The sequence below is a fragment of the Euleptes europaea genome, chromosome 3 (genome assembly GCF_029931775.1).
Source record: "Euleptes europaea isolate rEulEur1 chromosome 3, rEulEur1.hap1, whole genome shotgun sequence".
Taxonomy (NCBI): domain Eukaryota; kingdom Metazoa; phylum Chordata; class Lepidosauria; order Squamata; family Sphaerodactylidae; genus Euleptes; species Euleptes europaea.
In genome coordinates, this window is record NC_079314.1 from 87,819,539 (window position 1) to 87,840,994 (window position 21,456).

The 21,456-nt window shown below is 44.2% G+C and overlaps 2 protein-coding genes across 3 annotated transcripts; one reads left to right on the top strand and one right to left on the bottom strand.

Moving 5' to 3' along the window:
• The first annotated feature begins 2,552 nt into the window (after nt 1-2,552).
• Nucleotides 2,553-8,689, top strand: RRP7A (ribosomal RNA processing 7 homolog A). Its single transcript, XM_056846542.1, has 7 exons — nt 2,553-2,643; nt 4,011-4,153; nt 5,144-5,269; nt 5,475-5,598; nt 7,113-7,210; nt 7,641-7,839; nt 8,575-8,689. Exons 1-7 carry the CDS (start codon nt 2,553-2,555, stop codon nt 8,658-8,660), a joined length of 867 nt encoding a protein of 288 aa, XP_056702520.1. The 3' UTR covers nt 8,661-8,689.
• A 1,641-nt stretch (nt 8,690-10,330) lies between these two features.
• Nucleotides 10,331-21,019, bottom strand: SERHL2 (serine hydrolase like 2). Of its 2 annotated transcripts, XM_056847324.1 has the most exons (12): nt 20,869-21,019; nt 20,665-20,778; nt 18,258-18,299; nt 17,966-17,985; nt 17,149-17,223; nt 16,080-16,163; nt 15,759-15,871; nt 14,604-14,683; nt 13,889-13,923; nt 11,380-11,456; nt 10,947-11,034; nt 10,331-10,496 (listed from the first exon to the last, which is right to left on the bottom strand). In XM_056847324.1, exons 1-12 carry the CDS (start codon nt 21,014-21,016, stop codon nt 10,377-10,379), a joined length of 996 nt encoding a protein of 331 aa, XP_056703302.1. In that variant the 5' UTR covers nt 21,017-21,019; the 3' UTR covers nt 10,331-10,376. The 2 variants fall into 2 exon arrangements, with proteins under 2 accessions (XP_056703302.1, XP_056703301.1); XM_056847323.1 differs by lacking the exon at nt 16,080-16,163 and having other exon boundaries at nt 20,869-21,016.
• Nucleotides 21,020-21,456: the final 437 nt, after the last annotated feature.

Here is a 21,456-nt window from a genome sequence, read left to right on the forward strand (position 1 = left end):
CAGAATATATGATGTCAATTCTTCCATTACAGGAGGGCACAGTCTATGCCTCTTTTGTCTGAATAGCCCTGTGCTTACCTTGGTAGACACTACTCCCTGATCCTATAAAGGCCCTTATAGGCATTTAAGGCCTGTGAAATCATTTGGTCTGGCCTTTCGTGGGTCCTGGCAGATCTCTAGCTCAGAAGGATATGAGACTGGTGATCCGCCCCCTCCCGCGGATAGGAATAGCATTTATTCAAGGCGGATGTGAGTTTGTTTTGCTGAGCCGGCTGTAGAATCCTGCCCTGACAGTGCGGAGCAGGAGCAACTCCAGCGTGTGGCTGAACGGCTACGCCCTGCTGGTGCAACAGACCATCCTATGCCACCAGGTGAGTGCCCCACCGGTTGGATGCCTGCCTGCTTTCCGCACCGGTGTGGGGGGGGGTCATCTGGTGCAGCTCCCTGCTTAGGGCTTGGTTGGCTAATTTTTAAGTTGATAATTTTGTATGGCCCATGAACGATGTTATAAATATCCAAATGGCCTTTGGCACAAAAAAGGTTCCCCAACCCTGCTATAAAGAGTTGAGTTCATCAAATTTCAGTCCAGCAGCATATAACATTCTGTACCTTCAGAGCAAGAGTTTTCAAGGAAAAATCTGAAACATAATGAGAAATGCCATACCATTTATCGGGTGGATGCTAGTTAGAAAGGCAAACCACTTGCAGTGCAATCCTAAACAGAGTTGCCCCAGGCTAATCCAAGTGGGTTTACACTAGAGTAACCGTGTTTAGGATTGCACTGTCAGTGTTTTTCTCTATGCACTACCTGTTGAGAATCCGTTCAGTCTTCTGACCTTAAGAGTATACCTGCTACCAGAAGGCCCAGAGGAAAGTGACATTTTTTTAAAAAAATTAGTTTCTAAAATTAATTTTTAATTACGGTATTAGCTTTACTCAAAAATACGTCCCCACTGAATTCTATGGAACTTACTTCCAGGTATAGGACTTCTGTCTTAGTGGCAGTAGGACTTTACTGTAAAGCTATGAATAGCACATGCTCAGTCCAAAATAATCCTAATAAATATTCCTGTACAGGCTGGATGACGTTAACATCACACCAGAATCAATGTTCATTTAAGGGAAACAGCTCAGGAAAGTGCATTAATATTCCGTAATATACTTAACAGAAGGAGCACAGTAAGCACCAACAGGAAAGCGTAGTGTGTCAGTGAGAATATTAATACTGCCATTTTAATTTCCTAACAGCACAACCCTAAGAACACTTTCCTGGGAATAAGCCCCATTGAGTAGACTTCAGAAGGCTTCTGAGTAGACCTGTTTAGGATTATGCAGTAAGTGCATCATTTATCTTTACTGCATAACTGTGAGAGAGGCTATAGGTCAGTTAAAATGCCATACATAAATAGCGCTGAAACTCTGGGTTCAGAAATTCCTAGCGATTTGGGGTGGAGCTGGGAGGTTTGGAGAGGAGAGGGGTTTCAGCTGGATTTAATACTGTACAGTCCACCCTCCAAAGCTGCATTTTCTCTAGGGGGAACTGATCTCTGCAGTCTGGGCGTAGTGTTTACAATTAGCACGAAGCATTTCGTTTCTTTCTCAGCATTCGCTTTGAAACGACTGTGCCAGTCAATCCCTTATAATGGTCCAGGTCATCACATTTCAGTCCTGCTGCATAACACCCCGCACCTTCAAAGCAACAAGAGGTGTTTTTTTTCCGTAAGAAAATAATCCGAAATGTAATAGGAAATACCAAATGGGCGATGAGCAGGTACTACTCAAAAAGGGAAGGTAAGTAGGCGGTAAGTAGCCCTGACCTGGATGGCCCAGGCTAGCCTGATCCCGTCAGATCTCAGAGGCTAAGCAGGGTCAGCCCTGGTTAGTATTTGGATGGGAGGCCACCAAGGAAGTCCAGGGTTGCTGTGCAGAGGAAGGCACTGGCAAAACCACCTCTGTTAGTCTCTTGCCATGAAAACCCCCCAAAAAAGGGGTCGCCATAAGTTGGCTGCGACTTGAAGGCACTTTACACACACACACACACACAAGTAGGCGGTCCATGCTGTTCTCTCTGCAACCTCTCGGGGATCCGTTCACCGTTGTTTCCCTCAGAGTGGGGGCTCCAAACCAAAACGCCCAGGAGGGGGAGAGCGGGGCGGGATGGGATGGGGGGGCGAAGGTACATCAAACTTTCACGATATGTCCAAGGTTTAAATCCAAACTGTCGTCTGTCCCCAGTTTATATGCCTGACTTGTTTAAATCCCAAATGCAGTCAGGATTGACCGGGCAGTTTTTAAGACCCCCCCCCCCGCTCCTCCTCCGGGCCTCCGGACGGCCTTTCTTTCCCGCTCCGTTTCCTTCCCCGTCTTCCGGAGTCCGCCCGGAAAACCACAGCCCCCACAATGCTTTGCGGCAGCAGGAACTGGGCGCTGACGGCCTCTCCTCCGAGTCGCTGAAATGGCGGCTTCCAAGAGGAAGCGTGGGGAGCCCGGCGCGCGCGCGGCCCCCGCAGGGTATACGGGTGAGCGTTTGCTTCTCCACGGCTGAGGCGACAATGTCGAGGTTCTTTTTCCCAGGCCTCGCTCAGTTTCCTGCCGTGCCTGTTGCTTTTGACATTGGCAGCCGCCTCTCTTTGCAGGCACTGGGTAGGGGTTTTGCGTTTCCCCCTTTTATGGTGCGGGTCGTAAGAGTTAATCCTCACGTATTTAGTGGACTCGTGATTGCGATACATCGCTTCACGCTGTAGCGGGTGACTCCTCTAAATGCAAGGAGTTTAATTGTATTACACTTACACTTGTAGAAAAGGGCAAGAGTCCAGTACCACCTTAAAGACTAACACAAGTATTTTCTGTGGGTCGCCGTGTTAGTCTGTCTGCAGTAGTAGAAAAGGGCAGGAGTCCAGTAGCACCTTAAAGCCTAACAAAAATGTGTTCTGGCAGGGTATGAGCTTTCAGGAGCCACAGCTCACTTCTTCAGATCTGAAGAAGTGAGCTGTGGCTCACGAAAGCTCATACCCTGCCGGAAAATATTTTTGTTCGTCTTTAAGGTGCTACTGGACTCCTGCCCTTTTCTAAAAATATTTTCTGGTAGTCTTATATTTTTGTGAGTCTTTAAGGTGCTACTGGACTCTTGCCCTATTCTACTACTGCAGACAGGCTAACATGGCTACCCACTGTGAATTACACTTACCCTTGTAAGCCCACACTTGCCTTCTCTCCCTATGTCTGCTGTGTTGCTTGGTCTACTCTGGGCTGGGGTTAAGGGAGCTAATTTAGACTGCCAAATATGTGCATCGGTGAGGAGGACTGAATTCTGTTTTGCCTGACCTCATCGAACTGCAAGCCTGTTTCTCTCTTCTAGCTCTGATGGCAGAAATGTAATAGGGTGGGGAGAAAAGTTTCTGAAGCATCAAAGCATGATTAGGTATGATGGGAGGATTTAGCTCCTCTTACCTGCACAATCTAAGCTTTAGACTGGGGTCCCCTGCCTATTTGAGCCTGCAGGCAGTTTTGGAATTCTAACACAGGGCAGTGGGTGCAACCACAAAACGGCTGCTTCAGAAGGTGGAGTCAACCACAGAATGTCAGGGAGTGAGGTTATGTCTAACGCTAGCATATTTGTTACACTGCCGGACTAGTTTAAAAAAAATAAAAACATTGTTTTAAATTTGTTTAAAATATTTTATAGTGTATATACACAGTCTAATTTTTAGTCTCAGAAAGAAGATCCTTGTGCTGTGGTGGCAGCTGCTGCTTCTGAAGCAGTTTTCCATGAGAAACGCTGTTTATTGGTCTTTTGCCACTGTTCAGGTTCTAGACTGCTTCAGATAATACCCAGGAGCTTTGTAGAGCAAGAGAGAGATAGAAAAGTGCAAGCTAGTAACTTGGGAAAGAAGGCTTACTTGTTAAAATCATTGAGTGATATGGATGCTGTTGGGCCTTATTTTTTTGATGTAGATTAAAGAGTTCTTGTTATGGTCTGTTGCTCACAAAATGTCCCTTGCTTCTTTTAGCTATACCAGTGAAGTTCTCTGAAAAGTATCAGTCTCCTCACTACCTCTATGTGAAGGAGCACAAAGTCAGAGAGGACACAGATCCTAACAGGCCACCAAACCGTACCCTTTTCATCCTCAATGTCCCGCCATATTGCACAAAGGTGAGTTTATATGGAAGAGGGAAGGAGAGAATGACTTTTTCACTTAGAACAGACACACAAACAGTGGTACTTATTTAGGAGCTCTCCAGAAAGATAACGGTCTTGTGAAGAGAGAGAGTGGTTAGCCCATCTATCCTGGCTACTGAATGCACTGCAAGTCTTGGCAAGTTGGCCCCAGGGCAAAAATCAAGGATGGCCTCCTCCACAACCCCTATATTTCCACCCGATCTACTCCTTTCAGCCACTTGGATGGTACTGGCTGTCTCCACAGGTAGGCAAAAGCCCCGCAGCACCCAGTTTTGGAACATGTTCTGGGCAGCATGGGTTTGCTGTTTGTGTTGCTGTTTGCATTTGGGAATTTTTATACTGCCCTGGAATTTTCAGGTTGCGTAATTAAATGCCAAGAAAGTGCCATGCTTACCAAATAAACACCAATCCCCATATTGTGGCCAGCAAGCTTGTTTAACCAGTATAAAACGTAATGGCTGGATTTATCAGTATAGGGTAGGGGAAATCAGCCTTGGGTATTACTTTGTACAATGGGGAATCAATTTTATCAGTTTGCTGTCTTTACTTTCAACTCTAGCTATAGAAGGAAATGCATAGACCTCAATACAACTTTTGATTCACTACTTGAGAATGTCTGCATCAGCTGATTTCTGGGGAAGGAACACTACCTTTTTATAAATGACAGTAGACAGGGAATATGAGTCAACATGATCATGACTCTTCCTGGTTTCCTGTTGTTCAAATATATTGTAGAAGTAGGAGATGGCTGTATAGCTTTGTTGTGAAAGGAAGGGTGCAGAGCATGCTTCTGAAAGTGATTAAGAGAAGACTTTAGCCTGGGATCAGCTGGGAATGTGCCTGATTTCCAAGTATCTTAATTGAGTCCCATGCCAAGAAAGACTGGTAGTCTTATCCTGTCTGCAGGATAATTTTGTACATTTTTTAGTCATTGATTGTGCTGAATTTTTATTTTGCTTGAAGGAATGCTTGTCGAGGCTGTTCTCTGGCTGCTGTTCTGTGCAGTCTGTGGAGATGTGCGAAAAGCCAAGGCTGGGAGAAAAGCCAGAAGCACCTGAGTCCAAGTTCTTCAACACTAAGACATTGTTGGTAAATTGAGATCACTGAGCTTGGTTGGGGGATTGCATGTTGAGAGAGAGTGGTGGGAACATAATGTAAATGAAAGTGTATTGGGGAGTGGGAGCACACTTGAGCTATTGTTTACGTGCTTGGCTAAGCTTTTCATTCTTTGTGATACTTGTGAACGGGCCTGGGTTTTGTTTAGCCTGTACAAAATGCACTTTCTGTTTTCTAGGGATTCAGGGTGGCCTATGTGGTATTCAAGAGTCCAGCTGGTATACAGGCTGCCCGGTCGTTATCAACAAAGGGGCCCCTCGTGATCTCTTCAGTCAATCATCCTGTGCCAACTGGAATTCTCAGTAAGCTAGCCACAGATGCCTAGAACTTCTGTGCCTTCTTGTATTGGCCTGCAGGTGTGCTGATTCAGTTCTTAGAAATCGTTGGACAGTTGGAGGAGATGGGTTCAGTTACTTATTCTGACCTGAGGCTCACTGGGTGACTCTCTCAACCTAGCTTGCCTCGCAGGATAAAATGGATCATGCAACCATATCTGCAGTCCTTGCTGTCAGCTCTGGATCACCAGCTAAATCCCACAAACGAACTCCTAGGCAGGTTTTCCATAGGAAGTTGTTTATTGAGAAAATAAGCACAGTGGTAAGCAGAAAGTGACTTGGAAAAAGGAACGAGTCTAATGGGAAACTACTGAGGATACAGGAAATATATTAGAAAGCAAACTTTCAGAACGGCTCTTGGTTGCCACGGCAACTCAGATAAGCCCCTTCTTCCCAGGGCCCAGTTTCCAGAATAGAACTGAATACAGACAACAATACAGACGATGTACCACAACATAGCGACCTTGGGACTAGCACCTGGCAAGCCCCTGAACAACAGGCCGGTGCCTGACACTTGCTTGCAGGAAGGTTGACCTTGAAATATAACTGATTCTAGTCAAATTGGGTGCTCATCTTTCAATTTTGACAAATTCATTTCTTCATTCTTTCACCTCTAGACATTTCACCATCTATTGCCAGTGCAAATCAGGCTTGCATAACGGTTCTCTCTTATCTCTGCAGTACACTGTCAGACTGTGAAAAAGATAGGAGGGGGTCAACATTAGATTATCCTTCACCCAGTATCTTTGAGGATTAGGTTTCAAACTTCTTACTCTAACATAATTTCATTGTCATACTGCAGTGCTGAGTGGCAAAACAAGGCTGCTCCAAGATGCCTTGTCTGGGCTAAGTGGGGATCTCCTCTTTGTTTGCACTCCTGCTTTTGCAGAGCAATGTGGAAATCTCAGCACTTTAGGAAATGGACCTAGCTGTAGTGATAGGATTGAACTCAATCAGGCAAGGTGGTTTGTGTCCTTTGAATTTCTTATCTGCAGCTTCATGTAGTAAGCAACTTTAAATAGCTACCTGTATATCATTGCCTGAGGCCTGATGCTGGTGGGGCAGAAGAACTTACCCATACAACTTTGCACAGACTCAGCAAAGTTTAAAGTAGGCCCCTGTGCATATAATACTGCTATGCATGCAATGTTAGCCTGCTGGTGCAACTACCCATCCAGACTGTAGGGGTTTCTGATGTTCTAAATTGCCCAAGTATTGTCTGGGTGCTCAGCTGAAACAAGACCCTGGCTCCTGCAAATTGGTGGTTCTTGTCCACCAGCAGGCACAGGCAAGCATTCATATCACAAAAGGTGCAATTTAATTCCTACCAGCAGTAGTCACTGGAGCTTGTTTGTTTGCCCCCTCCACTTGGGTCCATAGTTTAGGTTGTGTGAAGAAAGGCCTCCTGGATTCCCAGTCTTTTCTTTGCATAACTTGCTGAGGACGTTTGTAGTAGTTGCTGATTTTCTTCTTTGTCTCAGAATGGATTGCTGGGTATGCTGCATCAGTTGTGGATCCCGCTGAGTTGAAGAAAGAAGTGGATGCTTTCATGCAAGCCTATGACCAGAAGATTGCTGAGGTAGGGTTTGCTGGAGCTGCAGTTGTGATAACTGTGCCACAGGCTTCCCTTAAACTATGAATGTACTGTAGCGACCTTCCTACCTGTAGGGTAGACATCTATGATTTTGCATGGAGAATCTAGAACTAAGAGGTTTGGAGGATCACATTGATTAATTTACCTGGTTGGTAGCGCAACTCTTGCCTTCCTCAGCAAGCCTTTTTCTGGCCACCTTGCATGGCAAAGGGGCTGGTGCTAGAATTCCTGTACTCCAGCGCTGTGAAATTCAGGTGGAATGCTCTCTGGATTGTAAACAATGTTTCTGGGTTTAGGAGGCAGGTTTAGGAGGCAGTGAAATCCAAATAGCCCCTTTTCCCCCACAACCTGTAGAAGCACTGCTTTTTCTTGCCCAGCCTTCTCGTTTCTTCACTTTTTTCTTTCATTGACACAGGAAGACGCAAAAGCTGAGGATGAAGACGGTGTCCCAGATGAGGAGGGATGGGTGAAGGTGACAAGGAAAGGTCGAAGGCCTGGAGTTCCACGGACAGAGGCATCCAACCTTCGGGCGCTGGAGAGAGAGAAGCGCAAGAGAGCACGCAAGGAGCTCCTCAACTTCTATGCTTGGCAGCATCGTGAAACTAAGAGGGAGCGTGAGTAACTTTTCATGCACCCCAGTTCTGTGGGATTTGGTGCAGATGGAATGCAAGGAGCTGAAGTGTAGAACCTGAGTTACTTTCATAATGTGGCTTTTCCATGTCAGCTTGAAGCTGGCAGAAATGGAAACTGCTGAATAAACAGAGCTCCTATCTTTGCAGGATGCTTCGTAGAAAGGCAGGATTTTTAGCTCTAGCCTCTTGCGTTTCTTGTTTCTCTTTAATTGTGTAAATTTGGGCTTTTGTCTGAAAATTCAGTACAGGATATAGGACTTATGTTGAACATTCATATGGTTAAAACCTAATTCATTATAAATATTCCCCAAATCACGATAATCACTCTCCAAAAGCATGGACTTCTGTGTCACCTGCTGGTGAACAAGTGATAAGCAATGAAGGAGCACAAAAGCACTACCCAAGTCTGGATGTCCGCTTGCCCAGCCTTGGTAGAACCTGCCCTGGATTCATAGTGGGTTTCATTTGAAACTTCATTACAGAAGAAAAAAAAATTGAATCCCTCTGGAGGGCTTGACAGCATTTCTACTAGAGTAATAGAAAGGTTCTACTAGAAAGAATTATTTCAGTACACAGACGTAACATAACACTTGAACATGTTAGGAAGAATACTTTTGGAACAAAGTTGTTTTAACTGCCTGACAGATGAAATCCACAGGGGTGTCATTCACTTTGCCTTCTCCTGTCTGATCCAGTCTCTTTTTTCATGTCTTTCAGACATAGCCCAGCTGAGGAAGAAATTTGAAGAGGACAAACAGAAAATTGCACTCATGCGAGAACAGCGGAAGTTCCGGCCGTACTGAATCTCCAGGTGTTTCCAGAAGGAGAGCCACAATGGGAAGTTCATAGGTGGATTTTCACGGAGCTTTTGGGAAGCCATCGTGAATACCTGCCCATTCCCATCACTGTCTCCAGGACTGTCTGATAAAGTGGGCAGCTCTAGGGTCCAAACATAAAATCATCTTTGCTAACTGCGAAATGCCTGCAGATCACAAATGGGCAACCCTATGATAGCGCTGTGGACCTTGCTTCATGGCTATCCCTGACAAACTTGATGTCACCTAATAGTGTACCATAGTGTTTTTTGAGGCTATTTCGCTGTGAGATAAAACAACTGTACACTTTAAATTGTAAATAAATGTTGTTACAGCCTATAGAGCATTTTTTCTCTCCATCTTCCTTCATCGGTTTCCTGTATATCTGGTTTGCTGGGTAACTTGCGAGTCGATGTACAGTTGTAGTTGTTTTTCTGACTTCTACAAAGCCACCTAAAACAGTTAATATACTACTCTGCTGCCAATTATACTAAATGTTTTGTGTACTATAATGTCATTGCTATGATATTCAGGGAACAATGGTTCTGCTAGGATACATGTTACAATAGTATAATAAGGGGGGATTGGTAGCTGCTGTATAGTAATTTTGACCATGGTTGTTGAGGTCTCCAGAGAGGCGGCACGTACATTTTCTAAATAAAATGTTGCTCCCCCTTCCTACTTCTTGAAAGAGTTACCTGTGCTACTGTGTGATTTGCGGTCCCCCTAAGGAGAGAAAATACAATGCAGAAAGGGGTGAGATGAAGCTTCCTACTGGTAGTTGTTTTTCTCTGAGCAGTTCAAGATAATTACAACACAAGATTTCATCCTTCTAAGATGGGGATGAGTGTTTGTGCACATGCGCACACAATCAGGTAAAATTATCAGCTGGAGGGAAGAATGAATATTCTTGTAGTATTTACTACAGAATTTTGGACCTGACTTAAAAGTAATGGGAGGAAGAGATGCCATCAGCCACTTGCATAATCTTTGTAGACGCTCATGTTGCCGGTATGTGTGTGTTGGGGTAGAGCAGATTGAGCATGATGGCCAAAGATGACCAGCTAATTCTTTTGCTAAATGTTATCTAGGGAGACGCATAAGTTCTCTTTGCAGTAGAAGGCAATACGATTGTGTAGCTGGCAGTAGAAACTGACTCTTCCTCCTGCTTGCCTCTTTTCATTTAACATTAAACAAAACGTGGATGCTATCTCTTCAGTTTCTCATGGCTGAAAGTGTAGACAATAAGTGCCTGCTTTAAAAAAAAACTTAGCAAGAAAGCAATATTCAAAAACAGGCTGTTCTCGTGAATCCAGGAATAAAACATCAGATACTCTGCTCCTGAATGATGCACTTGATGGGATAGACCTACTGATAAAGTAAACCATGTTTAACACTCAACCAGCACTACAAGCTAATACTTATTTTATTAAATACAGCATATGTTGGCCACCCAGCAATGGAGAACAGGCAAAAAGTGTTGCTTCTGCATTAAGGCACATTCTTGGCAACAGTAGGTGTGGCTACATTTCCTCCACAACTTTTACAGACAGCTGTTTCCAGTGCAACCTGGAAGCCCTCTACCCCAAAGGAGGAGTCCTGTAGGACGTTCAGCCACAATGTTGTCCTCCAGCAGCAGTCAGGGATGGCTCTTCCTACAGAAACCATCCACTGGGCAGTCAGCAGGGGAGATGAAGATGCTGGCTACAGACTGGCTTTGAGATTCTCGCCTTTACTTAAGAAGGTGGTGATGATCCCAGCCACAACTTCTGGCTCATTCAGGTGGACAAAGTGATTCCCAGGTACGTCGACATAATGGAAGTGCTAAGGGTGACAGAGAAGACAGTGAGAAATGGTCTGAAACATTCTAATACAGAAACTACCAATATCAAAGGTGGCTGTAAAGAGCGACTTTCAGTGGGTTATGGAATTCTTGACCAGATCTGTGTTCACAAAGGGTTAAACTCAAATACTTATATCATCAACTGTGTTGAATATTTTTGTAACAGTTTACACCGGTGGTTTTACATGTAGCCTGTATTCCAGGCCTAGTGTTTTTTATCATATCTATTGTGTACATTCAATAAATATAACTATTTTATAACACTTCTTGTATATCCACAGCCCTACTCTCAACACTCTCCTCCTTCCCACCTCAGTACATGCATAGCAAGATAAAGGTGTCTTCCTTACTCCAAAATACTAATATGAGAGAAACAGCTGCATATGAGGTCAACTGTAAGTGTCTGGCAAGGGCTAGCCAGCTGTTCTCACCTCTTTTAGGAAGGTCCTGTATGCCTCTTGCAGGGGTTTCACATTGGGCATATCATTAGACTCGGTGGAAAAAATCCCATCTTGTGCTCTGGAAAGAAATACCAACTTTGAAGCTATCTGCATGGGTGGCTTGCATTGTTTTTTTTACATAGCCAAGGACAAGCCAGTCGTGTGAACAGAAGCCATTTCAGGGCAACTGTACTGTGCAGCCATTTAATACATGCCATATATTCTGCACATAAAGGTGTAAGTACCCCAGCAGTGCTCCTTAAAGACTGTGCTTAGCCTAATTCTTGTGGCAGATTAGTGAAGCAATGGCTTTTTTTTCTTAGAATTTTTGCATGAAGTGGGGGGAGAGAAAGGTAGGCTACTGGTTACATCTGTATATCACTCACATGATCATCAGTACTGGTTACATCTGTATATCACTCACATGATCATCAGTACATCAGCCTGGATTTTTCTCAGCATGATCAAAGATTGGTCCAAAGTCAAAAAACTATGATTGTGCTACAAATGAAAATACAAAGTCAGACAGGGTTAGTTATCCAGGTTTTTGCACATATGGAATTGCCCGTGGAACCTGATAATTTACCTGGATTGCTGCAAATTAACTTTTAGTGCTAAATCCTCATAGTTGTGCATAAATGTTTGAAAGCATGCACAGTAGTGTTTGCAAAAAGTCATCAACAACTAATTTCTGGTTATTCTAGGCTTGGCCACAGAGCCTGGTGTCTTAATATATCCCTTCAAGCCTGGGCTTCCATGAAAGAAAGCTAAACTGGGGCAGAGAGAGAGGTGCTATGTTTTGGGGTAAGTCATTTGCCCTGATTTGGCAAGTAAGAGCACACAGGTAGATACACATGTCAAAGAGGCAGCAGGCAAGGAATTCTCTATCCAGAAAGCTCTGTGGTGTGTACTGCTTCTCTCCAGACACCCAAAACTCTGCCAGTGCAGTTACGGGGCGGAGCACTGTAGCCTCCATATGGAGAGCAGCTACAGTGGCCGAACTCCCGAAAACTGGAGGGAGATTTCAGCATTCCCAGCATCTTGCTTGTATGTTCCACCCCTAAAAGATGAAGCAGGAGCAACGGCCCAGCTAAAGACATCTTTCTTGTACTCTAGCCACCTTGAAGATCAATTGAAAGGCAGAGTATACATCTTTAAATGGTTTTTGGTTTAATGTATTCTGTAAGTTTCTTTGGGAATTACTTAGGGCCAAACTACATGTTAGAGAATCCAGTGTTGTGTAGTGGTTAAGAGCAGTGTGCTCTAATCTGGAGAACCGGATTTGATTCCCCACTCCTCCACATGAAGCCTGCTGGGTGACCTTGGGCCAGCCACAGTCCTCTCAGAACTCTCTCAGCCCACGTGGAGGCAGGCAATGGCAAACCACCTCCGAACGTTTCCTGCCTTGAAAACCCTGTGGGGTTGCCATAAGTCAGCTGTGACTTGACAGTGCACACACACACACGCAAACTACATATGTTACATTTTGTAACAGATTGGGCCTGGGTTCACAACGTGCAGCTCCGAAATTTGGCAAATGATGAATCCTCCCCTCCAGATATTTTAGCTTGTGAAACAAGGGTGGGGATGGGAAGGCAGGAGTCCCTCCTCCCTGCATGTCATAATCATAAACCAAACTGAGCCCCTGCAGACTTTAAAAATGTCACAGTGGCTGTGTGCAAAGCAAGTCTGCCTGGGGAACTTGGACCCAACTCATTACAAAATGTAATGTGTCGTTTTGGCCCTTAACCAGTGCAACTATAATTTGTCTTAATTTTTATTGGTATTTACAACTGTTTCTGTTACAATTGTAACACATACAGTGTTATGTATGACTATTTTCATGGGCCTTATTACTTAAAATATTTATATCATTATAAAATCTAACATTAAAGCAAGGGTTCTGGGCAAATCATGGTTGTTTTTAATTTACCAAGATCCAGACTTATTAGTCAAGTCTCCTCTAAAAGACAGGGAATATTGAGAACAGTTGAGAATCAGTTAAAAGAAAAATAAAACAGGGAAATTAGCCTGCTTAAACCTCACTTCAAAAAGGATGTGGACAGAATCGAGAAGGTGCAGAGGAGAGTGATGAGGAAAGGCTGAGGGAGTTGGGAACGTTTAGTCTAGAGAAGGAGGTTGAGGGGAGACATGATTGCTCTGTTTGGCCACTTATGCAGGGTCGATTTTGATGCTTGCTCAAAGCTCTTTTTTTAATGTGACCTTTAAAAAGCCTATTCATGGTCCGACGCAAAAGGAGAAATTCCACGCCCCCCACTCGCCTGCTCCTTCGTTCCTTTGTTTATATAGCCATTAGCATCGCTGGTTGCATAGCTAATGCGCAGCTGTGATTTTGCATGCTTCCTTGAGGGTATTCTTCGCAGTGGAGGCGGAGCAAACAGAAAAGGTCATGTTAAAGGGGCTCTTGTGAAATGCAAAGCAGGTATGCCGGCTTCGCAGTTACTTCCTGAATGACGGTTCAGTGTGCAAAACTAAAAAAAAATATGCGGGGCAATTCAGCCCGGAACACACTGCTAATTACCAAGCATAAACGGCCATAAACTATTTGAAGGCCTGTCACTTAGAGGAGGGCAAGAAGCTGTTCCTGTGGGCAGCAGAGGATAGGACTTGCAATAATGGGTTTAAAATGCAGGTGGAAAGATACCGGCTGGATATTACGAAAAACATTTTTACAGTAAGAGTTGTTCAACATTGGAATCAGCTACCTAGGGAGGTGGTGAGCTCCCCCTTACTGGCAGTCTTTAAACAGAGGCTGGACAAACATTTGTCAGGGATGCTCTAGTCTAGGCTAATCCTGCATTAAGCAAAAGGTTGGAATAAAGGGACTGTATGGCTCCTTCCCACTCTATGATTCTATACCTTTTTGCTGGATAAGCAATAAGGGAATGAAAATACACTACAGCAGAACTTACCAAAGTAACTCTTATATCTCTGTTATAGACCACACCTGAGGGTAAGAGAAGATAAGAGTATATTAGGCGCTGAGGTGAGGACAGCTGTTGCATGCCTGATGCCTCAAGTCAGCAATCTTTTATAACTGTTACAGATCATCATTTTATTTGCAGTCATAGACCATCAAACAAATTGAAGAGTCAAACTACATCAACCTTCAGAACAAATATCAGAACAAAGGCGGCAGTATAATAAAGCCTGTTTGCATAACTGAAAAGATACAATAAAGTTTCTGCAGCCCAAACAGTTGCTGCTGAGAGTCTTTTATTAGAAAGAAGCACATGCAAGATCTCACAATAATGAATAAATATATACAGGAGCACCCTGTGCGATTGTTTCAGTACACTGGCATAAACCTGTGAATGGTTCTCACAAGGATTACTGGAAATTGCTCATTTCTATCCTTTCCCTTTTGGCAGGTTATTTTAGCATCCCACCTACCACTCCAATACACCTTAATCTACATATATAATTTTCTTTTATAAAAGCTACATTTGGTTCCATCACTAAGCCAAATTTGGCTCTAGAGCCGTAGGTTGTAGACCTTGGCTTTATGCAGTCAGGCCATAAGTCCACCCATTGGCAAAAACTTACCAATGCCACCCAAGCAGGAGGATGTCTTAGCTTGCTACCAAACTATTACACAGTGGTCAACTCACTACAATAACGCTTTACCTCCCGGCACTTCAGTTGCCCCCCGCTGCAGCAATATTTTTCCGCTGTCTTCTGTTAGGTTTGGGTTTGCCTTTAACAGCCTAGGGAAACCAGACAATAACATGCAAGGGTTTGTCACTGTAAAAATAGACTGGAAAATATTCTTGGAAATGACCCAGTCTAAATGGTTATCCCACCGTTTATACTTGGGACTGGGTAAGGCTGCAACAAACCACTCTCTGTTCAGGATGGGTGCAAACAACTGGTCATGCTGGCACGCTCCCTTCCCTCCTCTCCTTGTGTGCGGAGCATGACTGCAAACTTACTAGTTTCAGAATCCTTAAATCAGGCCACAGTTTGCAATGACATGCAAATGTGGGTACTTGGTCAAAATGAAGTTTTGGTTCATCCCAGTGATTCTTAATCCAAGATTTAGTTCTGGTTTAAGCAACTCCTTGTTAGTATAGTGGTAAGTATCCCCACCTGTCACATGGGAGACCAGGGTTCGATTCCCCAACGGGGAGAGCTGTTCATGTTGGTAAGCCATTGTGTGAACAGACTGCTGGACTTGATGGACCTTGGTCTGATCCACCATGGCTTTTCTTATGTTCTTAATCATGGCTTGTGGGAAGGAAACAAACTCCAATCTGACTGGTGCCTGCATTTGCACATGGCAACAAATTGAAGCTTGATTAAAGACTTCTGAAATCAGAAATCTTTCAATCATGCTTCACGCATGACAGCATGATGGAGGGGGAGTGCGACAGCACAATAAAAAGCTCTGTTTGTGCCTGCCTCAAAGAGAGCTTTGTCACAACCTCAGAATAAAACGTGATGCTTGTCCATCTTAAATTTCTGTGATCGCCCAGCTACTTGTTTTTTAAATTTAAAACAAAAACCTTTTTAGCCTATTGTCTCCAGCACTAGTCTTTGTAGGGCGGGGGGGACATTACTTGCAAGCATCTGGTTACTTACTTTACAGGTCAATTTCAATCTTCTGTCTACTCCCAGAGGTGCTGCTGTTGTTTTCTCAAGATGGCAAAGCAGCATGCCACTATGGTTGCTTTCTTGTCCAGAGCCAGCCTGCATGTACAGGACACTCACTGCCATGTGCCCCCGTTCCACAAGGACAGAGGATGACAGCTACTGACTCCAGAGTCCAAAAACAGAACTCACCTCTGAAGTGCCTCCTGGGGGCTGCGCACTTGAGCAGAATATTGCTTGTTTGCCTCTAAACTCAGCAGACTCTCAAACAGCTTCCGTTTGGGCCTTAGCAGCCTTTCGTATTCCTGCAAATCAGAAGCAGTCATCTTCTTTCTGTAGCTCCTAACAACCAAAACTTCTCACAGGATACACAGACCACCACCAGCAGGTAGCACCTTCTGAGGTTAAGAGTATACGTTAACAGGACAGGGTAATGGCATGAAATCACAGGATGAAGAAGAAGAGCTGGCAATGGATCCACACCGCTAAATGACACAACACCTTGAGCCTCACCTCTAGTATTGATGGGGCATCTTTAAGGGTGAATGGGGAGCTTGGCTTCTTTTGTTTATTATATCCTGGGCCCCTCTCATCACCCTGCCAACAAGAGAGCCAATGAACAGTCTCAGAGCCTAGCAGTGGTTTTCAATAAGAGGAACTCCTGTCTTGTTGGAAATCTGAACTGCATACATAAGTGAGGCACGTTCCCTTTGGATCAACAAGAAGCAGCATCACAGAGTACAAAGCAATATTAAGAGAATAGGGTTTTTTATTATTGCAATAATTGTAAAATGTGAATGGAACTTCTGAACTCATGTCCCCTCAGTGGCACATGCAATTTCTAACTGTAATAGAAAAGCTGGTTTTCTCACAGGTTTAGAAACTCAAGCTATATAAAAATCCAAAAATGACTCCAAGGTTGTCATATGAGCATCCAGCATTTATCACATCCTCGGAAACAGAAAATGTGTTAGGTGGTGGTGTGGTTTCACACTTGTTGTTAAGGGGAGGATCTGTGGTTCAATGGTAGAGCATCTTCTTTGCATGCAGATAGTCACAGGTTAAATCCCTGGCATCCGTGATTAAAAATATCAGGTAGTAGGTGATGTGAAAGACCTCCACCTGAGACCACAGAGAGCCACTGAAGTCAAAGTAGATAAGGCAGCTTTTAATCGCATAGCACTTTCTTCCAGACGCACAACACCGGTATCACCAATTTATTTATTTATTTCATTTGTACCATGGCTTTCTCCCTAATGGGGACCCAAAGCAGCTTACAGTGTTCCCTCTCCTCCATTTTATCCTCACAACAACCCTGTTAGGCTGAGAGTGTGTGACTGGGTCAAGGTCACGCAGCGAGCTTCCATGGAATGAGTAGGAACTCAAACCCAGGTCTCCCAGAAACTAGTCCAATACCCGTAACTATTGCACTACTATGGTAGTGAACCTACTGTTGCACGGGGGGGGGGGCAAAAGGGCAGATGTGTGGTTGTTTCCCAGCAAACCCATTCCTGACTGACCTTCAGCTTATCCTGCTCTCAAGTGTGTGTAAAGAGAAGAGAAAAGCATTTTAGAATCTGACCTTAGGTGCTGGGAAAAACCCATACGATTCCACTAGGATCAACTTGTCCACCATCTCAGGGAAAATACATGAGAACTAGGAAGACCCAAGAAGAGAAAAGTATTTTAGTTCCGTTATCCCAGGTGCGAATGTTAGTTCTACCATTTTTTGCCTTCAGGCATTTATTATTTCCTTGTGTTCTTCTGCCTACCACATGAGGGCACTGGAGTCTCCTGCCTGTCAGCTAAGATCCTTGTTCCATGCCCTGCTTTGTATGTGCCCACCCACAGAAGTGAGGTAACTGGAAACTAGAGGAAGGGCTTTTCAGTGGTTGTGCCCCATCTATGGAATGTTTCCCCCCTGGAGGTTCACTTGGCCCCCACTCTGCTGTATTTTAGATGTCATGTCAAGGCATTTTTATTTACCCAGGCTTTTGAGATTTTTCATGATTACCTTTTCATTGTTTTATTATCTAACCATTTTAGTATATTACCGTCTGTCTTCTGCATGTACCGGTATATCATTTTGTATTATTTTATTTGACTGGCCTGTTTCACAGCTTTATGCTGATTTTGGTTTTGCTTTTTTCTGCTGCTGAGCTAACATGCTTTTCTTTTCTTTTTTTTGCTGGTTCTGTTCACCTTAATTTATTGTTGCTAGTTGAGGATATTTTTGGCTTAACAGTTGATGGGTTGATATGGTTTTATTTGTTTTGCCACTGCTAAGAGTCAACTTGGGCAGCCTCATTCTTGAATGCTGACAAAGTTAACTACAATCAAATAGTTTAATGGAGAAAAACAGTTTTATATAGGCAACACTTAAAAAAAAAATTACTCACCATTCCTGCCACAGTTCCACCTATATAACAGAAGAGGGAGTGTGGTTTAAATGTACAATATGAACCCAGTACAAAGGAAGAAGTCCTTATCAATAACCCTCCCAAGAGCAGAAGCAGGCTAGTAAATGAGAGAACTCAGCTAGGTTACATGAGGTAAGTCAGTGAATAAGAGAGATGTTTTACACCTCATAAAAATAACTACTACTACAAGGTCAAAAAGTTGGCCTGGAAGTTAATTATTTGCTAGCTTTTGAGGAGAAATAAAACTGCTCTGAGAATAAAGGCCACTTACCTAAACTATGGCCCATGAGGGTAAAGCGACTCCATTTCAATGCTAAAAGGAAAGAAAAAGAAATGAGATTCTTACATGATGCATAGAGGCAGGATTATTTAAACACAGAGTAGCCCATACTGTCCAGACTGTAGAGTGTTCCAAGCAGAGAGTCCCTTTATGTTACTGGAGAGAAACCCTTTAACATGGTATGTCTAACTGAGACCTCTGGAAAAGCAGGAGACTGGCAAAGTGCCGATGAGAAGGAAATGGTTGCTTCTTACTTAGAAAAAGGGCCTTTGGCGAGCTCAGTAAAGGGAAGGGACCCTAGCAGTTTCCTGCAGTTGGTAGCCACCTAAGATACTGTTTTAATCGAACCTTTCTTTGCAAATAAGCACATCCATATTGGACTCGTGGCAAAAGTTAATACTGAAATGTATTTAGCAAAAAATACTTCCCAGAATTGCAGCAGAGACTGTTTTTAAAACTGTTCTTTGGGGCCTACCTGGTGTTAGATTATCCAGCCAGGCCTAGAGTCTAAGTATTTATTTACTTCCTTCATTTACACACTACCCTTACACCCAATGGGGGGACCCAAAATAGCTTATATCATTCTCATCTCCTCTATGTTATCCTCACAACAACCCTGTTGAGATAGCTTAGGCTGGAAATGTTTGACTGACCCAAGGACACCCACAGCAAGCGTCAACTGCTGAGTGGGGATTCAAACCTGTAGTCCTCCACATCTTAGTCTGACACTCAAACCACAGCACCATAATGTAGTATCCGAAGGTTCAGACAGAGGGACTGTTGGTAAGAAGTTCAGGGAGGCAGAATTCAACTTGTTCAGGAAGGGGTTGTACCCCCCTTTGAGGAACAGATGCACAGCTTTGGCTTGCTGCTAGAGCCATCTCTTTAGCTGAACCCTCCGTGGCATCTGTGGCTCAAAAGGCTTCTCACCGTCTTTGCCTGCCCCCTGGATAGCCTTGCCACTGTTATCCATGCTTTGGTGACGTACAGGATAGATTACTGTAATGAGTTCTGCATGGGCAGTCTTTGTTTGGAATCTTAATCTGGTTCAGAATACAGCGGCTATATTGTTGATTGTAACAAACCGGTCTGAAGGTATTTTGCCATAGAATCATAGAGTTGGAAGGGACCACCAGGGTCATCTAGTCCAACCCCCAGCACAATGCAGGAAATTCACAACTACCTCCCCCACACACACCCAGTGACTCCTACTCCATGCCCAGAAGATGGCCAAGGTGCCCTCCCTCTCACCATCAGCTTAAGGTCATAGAATCAGCACTGCTGACAGCTGGCCATCTAGCCTCTTCTTAAAAACCTCCAGGGAAGGAGCGCTTACCACCTCCCGAGGAAGCCTTGTGTTAGAGGATCTGCCACAGGATCCAAGTTTGTTCCCAGATAACTATGACCTTGGCAGCCAACGATTCCAGCATTCTATTTTGTATAGCGCCCAGTCACATGCTTTTGAGAAACTAGCAAACATCATACAGAGGGTTCAGCTTCCCCCAATATGAAGCTAGGCCAGAGCTGGAGTTTGAGGAGGTACGTTTGGGGGGAGTCACTTGGTTGAGAAAATATAAGAAGATGGCAGATGATGGTGAAGAGGTTGGCAGTAAGAGGCTTGGTGCAGTACATTTCATACGGAAGGTTGAGGGCAGTGGGGCACTGCAGGGGGCTGGGCAAGAGGTTGGGCTGCTGAAGGAGCAGCACCAAGACACAGCTCACGCACGCACGCACGGGCCTCTTTCCATCCATCTCTGGTTCTTCCATGGTATGCTGAACAGCTCCCATCTACTCCCCAACCTTTCTTCTCCCTTCTTTCAGCTACTACCATGAAGTTAGAGTGGCCAGACTGCTTTTTATCCCTTATTACCATCGCAAAGGAGGGGGAGATGAGAATGTGAGAAGTGGGTACGAAAGAGAGAAGGATGCAAAGGGTAGGAGCCACCATTAGGGAGAGACCCGTTTTCAGAGGCTTCACTACCCACTTTTGGGTCCCAGCCCACAGGTTGGGAAACACTGCTCTAGAGGACTGCCTTCTTCCGGATGAATCTTCCCAGTTTTCCAGATCTGCTTGGAGCCCCAAATGCAGCTGTCTCCACTTTCATAGGTGATGACCAGGGAAAGGGCCTTCTCTGTACCCCATTGATGGAATGCCTACCCATTATATCTGTCAGGTGTTTTGGTTTGTATAAAGTTTTCAGTTTCAATTAGATTATTATTTGAAGCTGTTTTCTTGTTTCCCCTTCATAGTAGGAACACAAATATTTTAAATCAATCAATCTGGCTTTAATTGATCTGGGACTGTAAGACAATCTGTTTGTGCCCTGGAGCAGGATGGGTACAGAGCACTGAGATGCTCAAACCTGCTATGTGCTACAGATCAGTCCACCATGCTCACCTGCAACTACCCTGTGCACATCTCCCACATAGTCCAAGAAATGATATGGAAACCCAGGTGGCCGGTGGGATGACAGCCCATGTCCCCCAAAATCTACCGTCAAGTAATAACAGTCTGAAAGAAAACAAGGGGAAGAGGAACACGTCACATGCCAGTCCTCACTCCAATATAAAAGAGAATAGCTCTTAATTAATGTAAACCCACCTTTAGGGAGCAAAGGAATTAGCCTGTTGAAAGTGTTTGCATTGTCCAACCAGCCATGCAAACAGAGCACAGGGCGACCCTGTGGTGCTCCCCACGCCTTGGCTGCAATATGACCCCAGGGAACCAAGAACTTGAACTCTGAGATCATGCCTAAAAGGAAAAAAGCAGCACATCACAACTGCCTCCACACCAGGAAATACAATGCACTTGGTAATTATGCAGCACTATGAAGGACAGTTTGCAATTGTTACACTGAGCAAGACCTGAGAAAGGCTGTTAACAATAGGACTTTTGGAGGTCATTATTTCAGAGGGTCACCATAAGTCAGAAGCGACTTCATGGCACTTAACACGCACACAAGGACAGTTTGTAAGTGCCACATAATACTGCATACTCAGAAACCATCATTTGGATCATGTGAAGTAAATTAACTGGACTCAAAACTAATAGAATAAAGAAATCCTCCCCCCACCCTTCCCTTCAAGTCACTAGCACAGATGTATCTGGCACAGCAGTCCATTTCAGCAGAGGTCTTATCCCTTTATCTGGATCTTTATGAGAACAAAGGGAGCAATGAGAAGTTAAGTG